Source organism: Dromiciops gliroides, chromosome 2 (genome assembly GCF_019393635.1).
Source record: "Dromiciops gliroides isolate mDroGli1 chromosome 2, mDroGli1.pri, whole genome shotgun sequence".
NCBI classification, from domain to species: Eukaryota; Metazoa; Chordata; class Mammalia; order Microbiotheria; family Microbiotheriidae; genus Dromiciops; species Dromiciops gliroides.
In genome coordinates, this window is record NC_057862.1 from 91,877,834 (window position 1) to 91,892,314 (window position 14,481).

General features: G+C 40.6%; 1 protein-coding gene across 1 annotated transcript in view; it reads left to right on the forward strand.

The window, feature by feature from the left end:
• The first annotated feature begins 786 nt into the window (after positions 1–786).
• EIF3A (eukaryotic translation initiation factor 3 subunit A) overlaps positions 787–14,481 on the forward strand; it is a 47,728-nt gene continuing 34,033 nt past the window's right edge. The window contains exon 1 of the mRNA XM_043980961.1: positions 787–1,070. Within this exon, the coding sequence (XP_043836896.1) occupies positions 1,022–1,070 (49 nt within the window). The 5' untranslated portion in view covers positions 787–1,021. The remainder of the gene's footprint in view (positions 1,071–14,481) is intronic.

Sequence of the window (14,481 nt, forward strand, 5' to 3'; positions counted from 1 at the left end):
CCCTTTTATTGGTGAGAAAGCAGAGGCTCAGAACACAAAGTGTCAGGGGCAGAGCCAGGTTGGAAACAAAGGTCATCCAACACTTGGTGTTTAAAAAAATAATTTTTTTTAAATTAAAAATTATTCTGAACTTTAAAATGACCAGATAAAATGAGTATTTCCTTATACAATGTGGAACAGGAGAGAATTGTACATGAAACTGCTTTCTGTCCATCATGCCTCACTCTATCTCAAACACTTGGGGACTCTCTTTGGAGAGTGGCTTCTTACTGAAAAAAGTACTTGATTTCTTAGATTAGGGGCAACCCCATCTCAACGAGTGCGCTCCGTACCAAACCAAGCCAGAAAAGCATCTGTGTCCAAAGATAAAATGAAAAAGACTTGATAAGGCCCTGAAGGAGCCTCTTGCTCTTTCAGTAGAGATATTAACACCAACGAATATAATGCAACGAGGAGTTTAATAAGGGCACACGTATGTCACAGTCACAGTCTTAGCTGAAGAACCACCTACATCCATTTAACACTTGGGATTGTTTTACACAAGTTTATTTGTGAGTGATGGCGGTCTTTTAAAAGTGTCACAAAAATGAAAGCGCGCGCTTCTGAAGGCAGAGCCTGAGAAGGTCAACCCACGCTTTCCCAGTCCCACGTGAAGCCGTCCGAGGCCCTCGGCCACGTAAGCATAGGCGCATGACGCCATCACGTCAGCGCGCGCCGCGGCGCCGGGGATGGGGCCAGGCGTGGAACACTGCAGGCGCGCCGGCACATCCGGGGCCTGGGAGGCGGCGGCGCCCGGCGGGGGTCACGTGGGAAATTCCTTTCCGTCTCTGGCAGGCTGGGGCGCTGGCGGAGCGCGTGTTGCTCGCCGACTCGTCTCCCCTTGTTTCCGCCACCCTCCTCGGCCGACCCTCCTTCCGTGGAGCCGGTGAAGAGGTCGCGGACACGTACCCTGTCCAGGTCCTGCCCAAGGAGCACCTCGTTGCCGCCACCGAACGCCGCGTGAGCTGACCCCGCCGCCAAGATGCCGGCCTATTTCCAGAGGCCGGAAAACGCCCTCAAACGGGCCAACGGTGAGTGAACCACCGGGCGGGCAGGGAAGGATGAAGGGTGGTCCCGGGGCGGGCAGGGACGTTCCGCCGCGCCCCGAGAGCCGAGCGGCAGGGGGGCTCTGCCGCCGCCTTCGGCCCCGGTGGGAGGCCCATCCACGCCGGCCCCCCACGCGTCCTCTTCTCCCTGCCTCACCGGGCGCCGGGGCTCCCCGGCCCCAGGGCGGTTGAAGGCCGGTGAACTGTCGCGTCTGTACCCCCGCGGCGACCCCACCATGTCCTCCCCGCTCCCTCGCTGGGGCCTCCCCGCCCGCGTCTCCTTTCGCGGGCCGCCGCTTCCTCGGCCCTGCCCGCAGGCCTCGCCCCTCCCCCAGCCGCCCGTCCCGTCCCAGGCCAAGGGAGCGCAGTCCTCCCGGCCGGCTCCTTCCGCCGCCGGGGCCCGAGCCTGCCTTCCCCAAGGCCCCTCGGGGAGGCCTTCCCTTCCGGGCAGCCGGCCTCCCCGAACGCAGCCATTCCTTCTCGGTGGGGCCGCCATCTGGGAAAGCCCGGCAGGAAGAAACATGGCTCCCGGGGACAATGCACGCGGGGACCGAGGCTCCACCTCCCGTGAGGGCCCCTGCGCTGACAGCTTCTTCCTCCCCCAGCCTCATGGAGACCCCCCCACCCCATCCTTGGGGGTCCTTCCTCCTTTCCAGGAATCCCCCTTTCCTCTTGGGGTTCAGTTGGGTCCCAGGCCATTCCTACTTTCCAAACCGCCGCACTTTTTTCGTATGGGGGACACTTGCCCTATTTTAATTTCCTAGTTATTTCTAAGCGCTTGGATGACCCTTCTCCCCACACCTGTGGCCTGGCCTTTCTTTCCCTGAAGGTCAGGGGAGAATTAATAGTTGGAAGGACCTTTAGTAGTCACCTAGTTCAGTTCAAAGCTCCTTGTTTTACAGAGGAGGAAGCAGCTTCAGGGAGGTGAGTGACTCCCTTTACCCCACACAATTAATTAGCGGGAGAGCTGATTCTAGAACTCAGGCTTCCTGACTTCGAGGGCACAGCTCTCCCTTTATTATGTTGACTCCCTGGATTCCTGCCACCCATGTGTCTTAACCCAGGAGACTTGTAGAATTTATGGGTCCCCCAAATTAATGACAGGGATTTGGGGAAGGGTGCAGGGCACCAGTTGAATAAAACTGTCAAAATAGTCCTTTTGCTTAAAAACCTTTCTTTGCCTACAGCCTGGCGTTTGAGGCCCCTTTACAACCTAGTTTCAATTCTGCCTTCTCAGCACTGTTTCATTTTTCATCACAAAATCTGAAGCTTCTTTGTCATCTCTCTACATTTGTACAGATTGTTCCCCTCGTCTGAAATGTGGCCTTCCATATGTCCACCTTGAAATGCAGCTTTTATCTTCAGGGCCCATCCTTGAGGTATCACCTCTTCTATGTAAACTTCCCCCTCAGAAAACTCCTTTTTGTATTTCCTATACCAACATCACGTTCTAATTTGTATTATACGCCTCTTGTCTTAATCCTTTTATGTTGTCTTTTCATCTTGTCATCTCTAGCTTCTAGCACTGGGCCTTCCAGTCTGTTTTCCAGTTTTTTAATTAGAGCATGTCTAGTATTGTATGTGTATTTTTAAAAGAAGGGAAAAACCTGTTGATTTAAAAATACTAGAAACAGAAAGTCTTGGGTCTAATCTGTGTTCAAGAATATATTGGACCATTTTATATACTGGTCAATTTTAGTTAACTAGTGGAGATTTCCTGTGATTTTGGGGGGGACTTCTTTTTTAAAGGAATCTGGAAAAATTAAACCTATCCAGCTTCTATAAAGAGTTTCACACCTTTTATAAACTGAAATTGATGGTACTGATCTTTTTGAGTAGTTTCAGTTGATCTTTGTGATTGACCCAGTTTTTTTGACTTCAGGTAGTTGGGGAGTGGTCAGTCAATAAACATTTATTAAAGTCCTATGTGCCAGGCCTTGTACTAAGGCTTGGAAATGCAGAAAGAGGCAAAAAACAGTCTGCCCTCAAGAACTCACAATCTAATGGGGGAGATAAGCAAAGAAATATGTATAAACTATATACAGGATAAATACAAAATAATTAGAAAAAGGAAGGCACTAGAATAAAAAGAGGGTTTGGGAAAGTCTTCTGTAGAAGATTGCATTTTTATTGGAACTTAAAGGAAGCCAATAGGATGAGGTGGCAGCCAGAGAAAACTGGAGTGGAAAGATGGAGTGTCTTTTTTGTGGAGTGTCAGGGTGCACTATTATGTGGCAGGAAGAGTAAGGTTTGAAAAGACTGAAAAGGTAGGAAGGTTATAAAGGGCTTTGAAGACTAAACAGGATTTTGTATTTGATGGAGTTATTGAGTAGGTGAGTATTTAGTAATGTAGTCTACATCTGACTTTATTAGCCCCATACTCTTACCAACAACTACATTACTGAAGACTATGATTTTTGTGATGTTGCAAAAACAACCTTTAGGAAAGAATGTTTTAATTTTTCATACAGAATAAAAGTTTTCTTATTTGTAAAGTGAGGTGATTGACTAGATGAACTCAACCCCTTTCTCTTCTTGTTTGATTCTATGAGATAAATTTAAATAGTTATCCCCCAAAAAGATAAAGTTAATTTTCTAACATAATGAAGCTGGAGCAGTCTCAGTTGTACAAAATTCATACTTGATGGTTGCTGTAAAGTAGTCGTTTACAGGGTCTTACAGATTTTTTAATATAATAGTAAGGCAGCACATTCACATTTTTGTGGCCTAAATGCCAAACATTTGATTTTCTTAGACTTTTTACTGATCTCAATTCTATTGGCTTCATATAAATAATTATAATATTCTGAATATTAAGTAATGGTTACATGGGTGATCTTTGGCATTTTAAAATTTGACTAAACTACTTTGTTAAATTATAGTTTACAGTATTTAAGAATGTGGATGTCACAAACTTAACTACTTAATGGCAAAATAAGGAAATCTTGAATAAGAATATTAAGGGGGGGGGCAGCTAGGTGGTTCAGTGGATAGAGCAACAGCCCCGAGTCAGGAGTCTGGCCTCAGACACTTAACACTTACTAGCAGTGTGACCCTGAGCAAGTCACTTAACTCCAATTGCCTTGCTTTAAAAAAAAAAAAGAACATTAAGAGGGGGCTTTAAAAACTAGTCTAAAAACAGTTTACCTGAGGCAGCTCTATGCAGAATAGAATCATTGAATTATAGGAATAACTAAGCTTGTATCTTAATTTCTGGAGAAATTAAAAACAACTAGAATTTGATGGGAAATAGGGCATTATGAAATACTATTCCCTTGATATATCTTGATTAAATGATGTGGGCCCCTTGTCAAATAAAGAATGAAGTAATGTCATCACTGTATATACATAGGAAACTTATGTTGCACAATTAGAAGATTGTAAATTAGACAATTTATTGAATGTGTCCTGCGATTTTATTTGACTTAATTTGTATAATGAAGTATTAACTTTTTTTCCAAAATTTTGATCCCTAAATTAACAATTCATTTTACAGTATCTTAATGTTTCCTAAAATTTCCAAGTGTTTCATCTCTTTCACTTCTTCATTCTGAGTTTGGTGGGTTTATTAAAACATTGTAAATCTGGAATTAGATAATCTAACAAAAGTCATTAACGCTTTTGCAATTGCACATTTTTTGATCATCTTTTCAGTGTAAAGCACCAAACAAAAGTTACTTCATGAACTTGTAAAAAAAGCCTTTTAAATTATGTTATTCAGCAGTGACTTTAAAGAAATTAAGTGGTTGTGGCAAACCCACAACGTGAGTAACACTGTAACTCAATCTGATCCACAAAAGAGCCTGTAAAAATGACACTTAAAAAGACCAAACTTAAACCTTAAGAATCTAGCTGGATACATAGTTTCAATACTCTAACTGTATTGTTTAAATAAAGAGTATAATAGTCAACCATTATCCCAATAAAGATAGTTGAAAATTTATATTAAGATGTTTTAATTAAAATAGTTTTAAAGGTATAAAGAAAAATAATGTTAAAGTGCATATGTTTATACTGTTTGGAAAGTCCATTATTTTTTCAAACATCTTGTCATTAAAGTGACTTAAGGGATTCTGGAGTGTTGTGTTGCTGTTGAATGCCCAGTAGATATCATCCAGCCTTTTACTATTCTGGCTTCTAGCCTTGATTCCATTATTTACAGGTTATATGACTTGTAGGACTTTAGGCAAGTCATTTAACATCTTTTGGACCTCAGTTTCCTCTTCTGGATTGGATTAGAAGGGTTCTAAAGTCCCATCCACTTGTAAAAATCCCCCCACCCCTTCCCCATCTCTATTAGATTGCAATCTCTTTGAGGGCAAATACTATGCTTTCTTTATCTTGTATTCTCTGAAGTACCTTAACATAGAGACTCTCACATAAGCACTTAAAATAGTGTTTACTTGCGTTGAATTAATCCTAAATGAAAATTGGTAATTTATAGTCTTTCCTTGCCTAATTGTGATGCTTTAAGGATTGGCGGTTTAGGGGAACAAAATTCACCTATGTTAAAGACAGGCAATTGTTATTATAATTGTTTAAGGTCCAACTTAAGTAGATTTTTTTTCAATTTAACAATAGCAAACATTTCTGTAGTTTAAAAATAATAAAAGTCTTCATAAATTGATAAAATTGAATTCTTTTCCAGGTTGATGCACTGGATGCTTTAATTGGTCAGTTAGTGAAAGAAAACATCTTGACAAAATAAATTTCTTACTGTTTTTATCTTATTCTTCACTAATCTTTGTGCTATCCTATTTACCTGGAAATTCTGGTCCTATTAAAAAGGGTGCTTTTTAAGGGAGCTTGCCTTTCCTTTATTGCTCTTTGAGTTTAAAAGGATGGCAAGAGATTTGAAAGTTTAAAAAACTGAAGCAATAATATACTGGTGTGTTTCCTGAACAAGATTTCTTTAAATTTTTTTTTTTGTGTGGGGCAATGAAGATTAAATGACTTACCATGGGTCACACAGCTAGTTAAGTGTCAAGTGTCTGAGGCCAGACCTGAACTCAAGTCCTCCTGAATCCAGGGCCGGTGCTTTATCCACTGTGCCACCTAGCTACCCCTAAACATAGGATTTTATGGGACAATCTCCTGAGTTGATTCAGGTTTTTTCATTTTTTTCTAATTAAGTCTGACCCTTAATTTTCAAAAGAAATTATCCTTTTGAAAAGGGAATTAGCGGAAGTATATATGTGTGTACATTTGCACGAAGTGTTGCAAATCGTAGTCCATAGAATTTTTTTTTTTTGCAGGCAGTGGGGGTTAAGTGACTAGCCCAGGGTCACACAGCTAGTAAGTGTTAAGTGTCTGAGGTCGGACTTGAACTCAGGTACTCCTGAATCCAGGGCCGGTGCTCTAACCACTGCGCCATCTAGCTGCCCCCTGTCCATAGAATATTAAAGGTTACTATATTGTATTCATGCATGGCAGTCTTAATTTTAGATATCTTCTATGAAATTATGGTTAGATAGTGGAACTAACATAAGTGAGACAGTCCTCACTTTAATCTTTGTCTTAAAAATGACTTTACAAGTAAAACGGTATTTTGCAAATATTGATAGTGGAATAGATTAGTTTAGGATTGGGAAATTGACTAGATTGATTTTATCTAAGGTCCCTTTCATTTATGATATTCTTTTAATTACTAATCTAGTTGAATTTGATGGGGATACCAGGTCCATTAAGGAGATGAACCATTTAAATCAAGGTACTGGTAGATGTGGCAGTATAACTGGACTGCTATGAATGGGACTTAAAATGAGTACTGTGTTGAGAAAAAAACAATAGTACCGCTTTGTTTACATAAACTACTACCATTTAAAGTAACAAATTGGATTAGGGTTGTTTTTTTGTTGTCTTAAGTGATTTGGATTTGGTTGGGAGTTTGGAATGGGAGAAAGTTGGCATGAGCTATTGAAAATCTGTTTAGGGGCAGCTAGGTGGCACAGTGGATAAAGCACTGGCCTTGGATTCAGGAGGACCTGAGTTCAAATCAAGCCTCAGACACTTGACACGTATTAGCTGTGTGACCCTGGGCAAGTCACTTAACCCTCATTGCCCTGCAAAAAAACAAACAAAAAAAAAGAAAATCTGTTTAAATGAGAATCCTCTAAATTAAAAGTAGGCCATTTCCCCCATGAAGACAGAATTGTTTTTTTCATAAATTTAATATGTGAAATGTTGAAAAAAGGTGTGCCACTGTTGAGGCAGTTACTGTAGCTTGTCAGCATTTGAAACCAAGATTTGATTGTCTTCATATACAATTATATGAAGTATTCTCTCCACTTCGTTAGAACTTCATTCTAGGTTCTTATGATTTCAGTTTGTACCTAAGATGGAATTCTCTGCTTTCATAGTTTTCCAGAAGAAAGAATTAGACAGAAAGGATAAAGGAATTTGGGGAAGGAAGTAAAAAGAAGATGGTAGAGAAGAGTGGAACAGAAGTCATGTTGAGCGGATAAATTTTAAGTTTCTTAGGGCACAAGGATTTGCTGTGTACTTTGTACTTTGTAGAGGTAGTATGGTGGAATGAACCTCTGTCTTGTAATTAGGAGACCTTAATTCAAATCCTGGTTCTGGTATTTGTTAGCCAGGTAATTCTGGGCAAAATCATTTGTTGTGTCTAAGTTTCTCACCAGTTAACAAGTATTGTGTCCACTATGTGGCAGGCACCCTTTTAAGCACTTGGGATACAAGTACAAAAATGAAACAATTTTACCTGCAGTGAATTTATATTCTTATGGGGGAGACAAGTACATAAATAGGCATACTATAACTACAAAGTTAATCAAGATATATACGGTAGTTAAATACAAGGAAGTTGAGGAAGGGGCACCAGGAGTTATGGTGGGAGGTTGGGTAAATGAGGAAAGTCTTAATGCAAAAAATGGTGCTTGAGCTGCATCATAAAGGAAAAGAGGGACTCCTTAGGAAGAGGTAAGGAAGTTATGAATTCTAGCCAGAGAAGAAAACCTGGGCAAAGGCATGGAAATGGTGTTGTGTATGTGAAGAAGACTTGGCCAGTTTGTTTTCCAACGTGCAGGAAGAATAATAATGTCCAAGTAGACCCAAAAGATAAGTTGGGACCAGGTTGTATGGGGCTTTAAAAGCTTAAAGAGAGGGGCAGCTAGGTGGCGCAGTGGATAGAGCACCAGCCCTGGAGTCAGGAGTACCTGAGTTCAAATCCGGCCTCAGACACTTAACACTTACTAGCTGTGTGACCCTGGGCAAGTCACTTAACCCCAATTGCCTCACTAAAAAAAAAAAAGACAGAAAAAAAGAAAAGAGAGGAAAAAAAAGCTTAAAGAGGGGTTTATATTTGATCTTAGAGACAATAGGAAACCATTAATGTTGAGTAGGGGAATGACATGGTCAGAATGTTTATGGGTTTTTTTTTGTTGTTGTTGTTTTTTGTGGGGCAATGAGGGTTAAGTGACTTGCCTGGGGTCACAGCTAGTAAGTGTCAAGGGTCTGTGGTAAGATTTGAATTCAGGTGCTCCTGAATCCAGGGCTGGTGCTTTATCCACTGCGCCACCTAGCTGCCCCCTGTCAGATGTGTGTTTTGAGGAAAATTATTTTGGCTGCAATGTGTAGGTTGGACTTGAGTGGGGAGAGATTTGAAGCAGTGATACCAATGAAGAGGTTTTTGAAATAATCTAGGTGAGAGGTGTTAAGGGCCTTGAACTAAGGTGGTAACTTGATTTTGGAAGACTGTTTTGATTTGAGACGTTGTGAAGGTAGTGCAGTATTTGACAATTGATTTGATATGTGGATTGAAGGATAGTAAAGGGGTTCAGGATAACGATTAGATGACAAACCTGAGAGACAGGAAGGATGGTGGTGCCTTCAGCAGAAATAGGGAAGTTTGGAAGAGTGGGGTATTTAGGGTAAAAGATCATTAATTTAGTTGTAGACAGGTTGAGTTTAAGATGTCTCTGGTACATCCATTTTGAAATGTTTAATAAGCGAGTTGTTAATGAAGTACTGAAGCTCAGAGGAGAGACTGGGGCAGGATATAGAGAGGTGATGCATCTCCATAGACATAATAGGAGAGTTGATGAGTTTACCAGGAGAGTATAGAGGGAATAGAGTTCCTAGGATAGAACTGTGGGGAATACCTTAAATTAGGGGGGGATGATGTCATGGGTAATGAGCAGCCAACAAAGGAGACTGAAAAGGAGGAGAGGAAGGAGGTAAACCAGTAGGAGAAAACGTAGCAAGGAATTAGCTAGAAGAGGGTGATCAATAGTTTAAAATACAGCGTGTTTTAAGAGGGATGAGGGTTAAAAAGACCATCAGAACAGTTAAGAGATTACTGGAAACTTGAGGAGGGGGGCAGGTTATGAAAGACTTTGAATGATAAATAGGATTTTATATTTGATTCTGGCATTGCTAGGAAGTTTACTGGAAATACTAGAATTTATGGAATTAAAGGTATGACATGGTCAGACCTGCACTTGAGGAATATCAATTTGACACCCACACACTAGATCTTATTACCCATAAGTGTTCTATTTCCCTAATTAGAAACTGACATTTATCTGACTCTACCAGTCCTCCATCTTCTTTGCCCTAGACCACCAGTTCTACTTCTCAGTACTTTCCCAAGCCATTACATTATTATGGCCCTGACTTTTCTTCCCTTTCTAAATTCAGGGTGGGCCAAAAGTCATGAAGGGGTTTCAATATTTAATGACTCCCTTATTTTTTGTATTAAAATTTTTTTATTGTTATTTTAAAAATATTTTCATGGCATTTATAATACTATAGCATCATACACAATATATACAGGATATATAGGCTATCTACATGTAGGAAAAAATAATTTTCAAAAAGTTATTAAAACATAAGACCCTGTTGTGATTTTTGGCCCATCCTGTACTTAGCTGTTGCAGTTCTACACTTAAAACCTTTTCATTCCCATGTCCTATTGCTGCTTTTCTCTTGGCAAACACCAGCTTTGCATTAGTCCTGCCCCATTCCTCAGTAGGCACTGAATGAAGCTGGAGAATATCTAACAACCATCTTGACTTAGTACAAATTTGCTATCCAGGCTCAACTGGGCTCTGAGTGGAGCAAGGCAGTCAATCCCCTTTTATTCTTTCCTAACTGATTTTTTGTCTTATTCCCTATGGAAGCTCAAGCTCACTATCCCACACTTGTCTTTAAGCTGAGAAACTTGCATCTTTGATGAAAAAAATTGAGGCCATGTGATACGCACATCTTCTCCTCATCTCAAAACCTCGACATTTTTTCTTATTTTCTCCTTTTCCCCAGAATGACAGAAATAATCCTTGTCAACCTCCCCAACCCTTCTCATCTTCTCTAGCAGGTTACATTCTTGATCACCCCCTTATCCTCACAAATCTTCAACCTGTCTCTACTGGTTCTTTCCTTGCTGCTTTCAAATAGTCCATGTATCCCCTATCCTTTTAAAAGCCTTCACTAGACCCTATCAAACTCTGGTCCTATATTTTTCTCTGGTCAGTCAGCTCAGCAACTTATTAGCTTTGTAATCCTTGGTATATCATTTAACCTCTCTCAGGCTCATCTCTGTAAAATGCGAATTATATGACCTACTTCACAGAACTGTGAAAAACTTTGTAAAATTTAAAGCATTATTATAAGTGCTAGCTCTCATTATCCTCCTCTCTCTCTCTCCCCCCCTCTTTTTTTGGTGAGGCAGTTGGGGTTAAGTGACTTGCCCAGGGTCACACGGCTAGTAAGTGTCAAGTGTCTGAGGCCAGATTTGAATTCAGGTACTCCTGAATCCAGGGCCAGTGCTTTATCCACTGCACCACCTAGCTGCCCCATCTCTTCTCTTTTTAAGCCAAGTATCTTGGAAAAAAAAAAGTTACCTTCTCACTATCACTCATTCAACCTATATCTACTATCCAATCAAAATCTGGTAGTTGTTAGATGTTTTCCAGGGCACCCCCCCCCCCCCGCTTTTTTTTTTTTTTTAAAGGCAATGGGGGTTAAGTGGCTTGCCCACGGTCACACTGCTAGTAAGTGTCAAGTGTCTGAGCCCGGATTTGAACTCAGGTACTCCTGAATCCAGGGCCGGTGCTTTAACCACTGCACCACCTGGCTGCCCCACACCCCCATTTTTTAAATGAGATCCATGCCTGGCTCAGTCTTTATTTTTCCTCCCTCCCTTCCTTCCTTCCTTCCTTCCTTCCTTCCTTCCTTCCTTCCTTCCTTCCTTCCTTCCTTCCTTCTGCAATTGAAGTTGTGACTTGCCCAGGGTCACACAGCTAGTGTGTGTTAAGTGTTTCCTGGGCCAGTACTGTGCTACCTAGCTGTGTCCCCCCCCCCCCCCTTTTTTTTTTTTGGATGAGGCAGTTTGGGGTTAAGTGACTTGCCCAGTGTCACACAGCTAGTAAATGTCAAGTGTCTGAGGCTGGGTTTGAACTCAGGTCTTCCTGAATCCAAGGCCTGTGCTTTATCCACTGTGCCACCTAGCTGCCCCTCCATTATTTTATTAACTTCTTCCCTCATACATATTGGTCCTAATCTCCCAGTTCCTTAACTTTTCTATGATTTGACTTCAGTCCATGTCACCTAAATACATAAATGGTAATACCTTTGCCATCACCCACAAATGTACTTCTTCCATATTTATGAACTCTGAAATTTCCTTATCTGATCAGTCTATTAATACTCTTCTGCCCCGAAACCACTAGCCTTGTTCTTTGCTCTTACCATGACCTCTAATCCCTCAACCCCTTAGTTCTTTTCCAGGCCATCACCCACGGACTGATTATATTTACCTCTCTTTTGTATCTTGATCCTTGGGTGAACCAGAGATATGGGGTGGTAGCAAGAATGGATGGATCAAGCTGTGCATACCCTTTGACCCAGCAATCCCACTTTTAGGTCTTTTGCCCAAAGAAATCATGGAAGGGGGAAAGGGACCCACATGTACAAAAATATTTATAGCTGCTCTTTACGTGGTAGCAAGGAATTGGAAGTTGGGGGGGGTGCCCATCAATTGGGGAATGGCTGGACAAGTTGTGGTATATGAATACAATGGAATACTATTGTGCTGTAAGAAATGATGAGCAGGAAGAGTTCAGAGAAACCTGGAGGGTCTTACGTGAGCTGATGATGAGTGAGATGAGCAGAACCAGAAGAACATTGTACACAGTATCATCAACATTGAGTGTTGACCTACTGTGATGGACTATATTCTTCTCACCAATGCAATGGTACAGAAGAGTTCCAGGGAACTCATGATAGAAGAGGATCTCCAAATCCAAGAAAAAAAAAGAAAGAAAGAACTGTGGAGTATAGATGCTGATTGAACCATATTATTTCTTTTGTTTTGGGTGCTGTTGTTTTTTTTTTCTATTTTGAGGTTTTGCATCACTGCTCTGATTCTTTCTCTTGTAACAGGATTAATGCAGAAATAGGATTAATGTTATTATGTGTATATATATATATCTATATGTATATGTATAGATATATATAGATATAACCTATATCAGATTACCTGCTGTCTAGGGGAGGGGGGAGGGAGGGGAGGGAGGGAGGGAGAAAAATCTGAAAGTGTAAAGCATGTATAAACAAAAGTTGAGAACTATCTTTACATGTAACGGAAAAAATAAAATATCTCAAAAAAAAAAAAAAAAGAATGGATGGATCAACTGTGAGGATTTTTTGAGGATGAGGAAGCTATGGCCATATTTATAGGCAATAGGGAAGTAACCAGAAGTTGGAGAGAGAGTGAAGATAAGTGAGAGAATGAATAAGATAGAGGATGCAGTCAGCTACAAAAGATGAGATTGAAGGGGATCCATTTGTGCTGCATGCAGAGGGAGTTGCCTTGGCCATCATTGCTAAAAACTAACAAGAAAAATGTTCCATATACACCATTTCAAGCGTACCTGCTCTTAAGACAAGCTTGACAAAGTTACGATTAAATTACATAGCTACCGGAGCTGTGGAGTGAGTTTATTACTCACTTCAGCAATTCATTGAACACCCACTAGCCAGTTCAACTCTAAGCTCTCCTCTTCACCATATGCTGTCACACATTTCCGCCTGCTAAGCTTCAGCCGTTGGACTGCTAACTTTACTTCCATTCATGCTACCGGATGAAACTGGAAAAAAATCATGAAACTGGACTGATTGGATCCATTACAAATTTGTTACATAATCCCAACCAGACTCTTAACTATAGTAAGGCAGTCCTTTTATAGTTTCCTAATTAATTCACTATCCCACTCAGCAGTAGCTTTTCCCAAACTTTTCTTCTCTCAAAATTCCAATGGTCCCTCTTCTCATCTTCTTAGCTAGGAACTTTGCCTCATTTTTCCCCTCTTCATCTTATATCACCCATATGCCTTCTGCCATTATCTCTGCCTTTACTTTTGTCTCTTACTGTCTCAAAACTTAGAACAAATTTTGGATGATAAACTTTTTTTGTGTGTGAGGCGATTGGGGTTAAGTGACTTGCCCAGGGTCACACAGCTAATAAAAGTGTTAAGTGTCTGAGGCCGGATTTGAGATGATAAGCTTTTTATGATAAAATTAGGAAGAGATAGTATATATTTTGATACCCATGATAAAACCATAAATAATGGGAAAACCAGGACTAAAATACAGACTTCTTGATATCTAGCTACAAGTCTTATTATCCTACTACTATGCTGCCTCTTGCATTATTATGAGCAAGCCTGGTTGTATTCTTAGTTTAATTTTTTTCAGTGTGGGGAAAGGGATGGGATGACACCCACTTTTCCCCCAGTTTTAAAATTTTCTGGAGATTTTAGTCTCAAATAAGAGTTTCCATTTAAAAATAACTTCAGTATAAAAACTAGTAACCACTCAAAATTAAGAATTTTTCAGTGTCGGTGAATTTGAAAAAACTTCATTTTGTCTCAAGGATTTTTAAAAAAGATATTGCTAGTCTTTTACTACATAGAGACTAGACCTTTGTCCTAACTTCATAATTATATATCTGAACTATTTTGGACAGTTAATAATAGCTGACATTTACATGGCATTAAATACATGATTTTGCTTGAACCTCACAATGCTACAGAGCTTACTATCCCCATTTTCCATTTGAGGAAACTCTGAGAGACTAAATTTTTACCCCCGTTACATATCTTGTAATGAGGGGTGGGATTTGTAGCTAGTTCTTCTTCAGATATATATATATATATATATATATATATATATATATATATATATATATATATATATATAATTTTTTTTTTGGTGGGGCAGTGAGGGTTAAGTGACTTGCCCAGGGTCATACAGCTAGTACATGTCAAGTGTATGAGGCAGGATTTGAACTGAGGTCCTCCTGAATCCAGGGCTGGTGATTTATCCACTGTGCCACCTAGCTAGTTCTTCTTGATGCCAGGACTATAACCTGCCACTT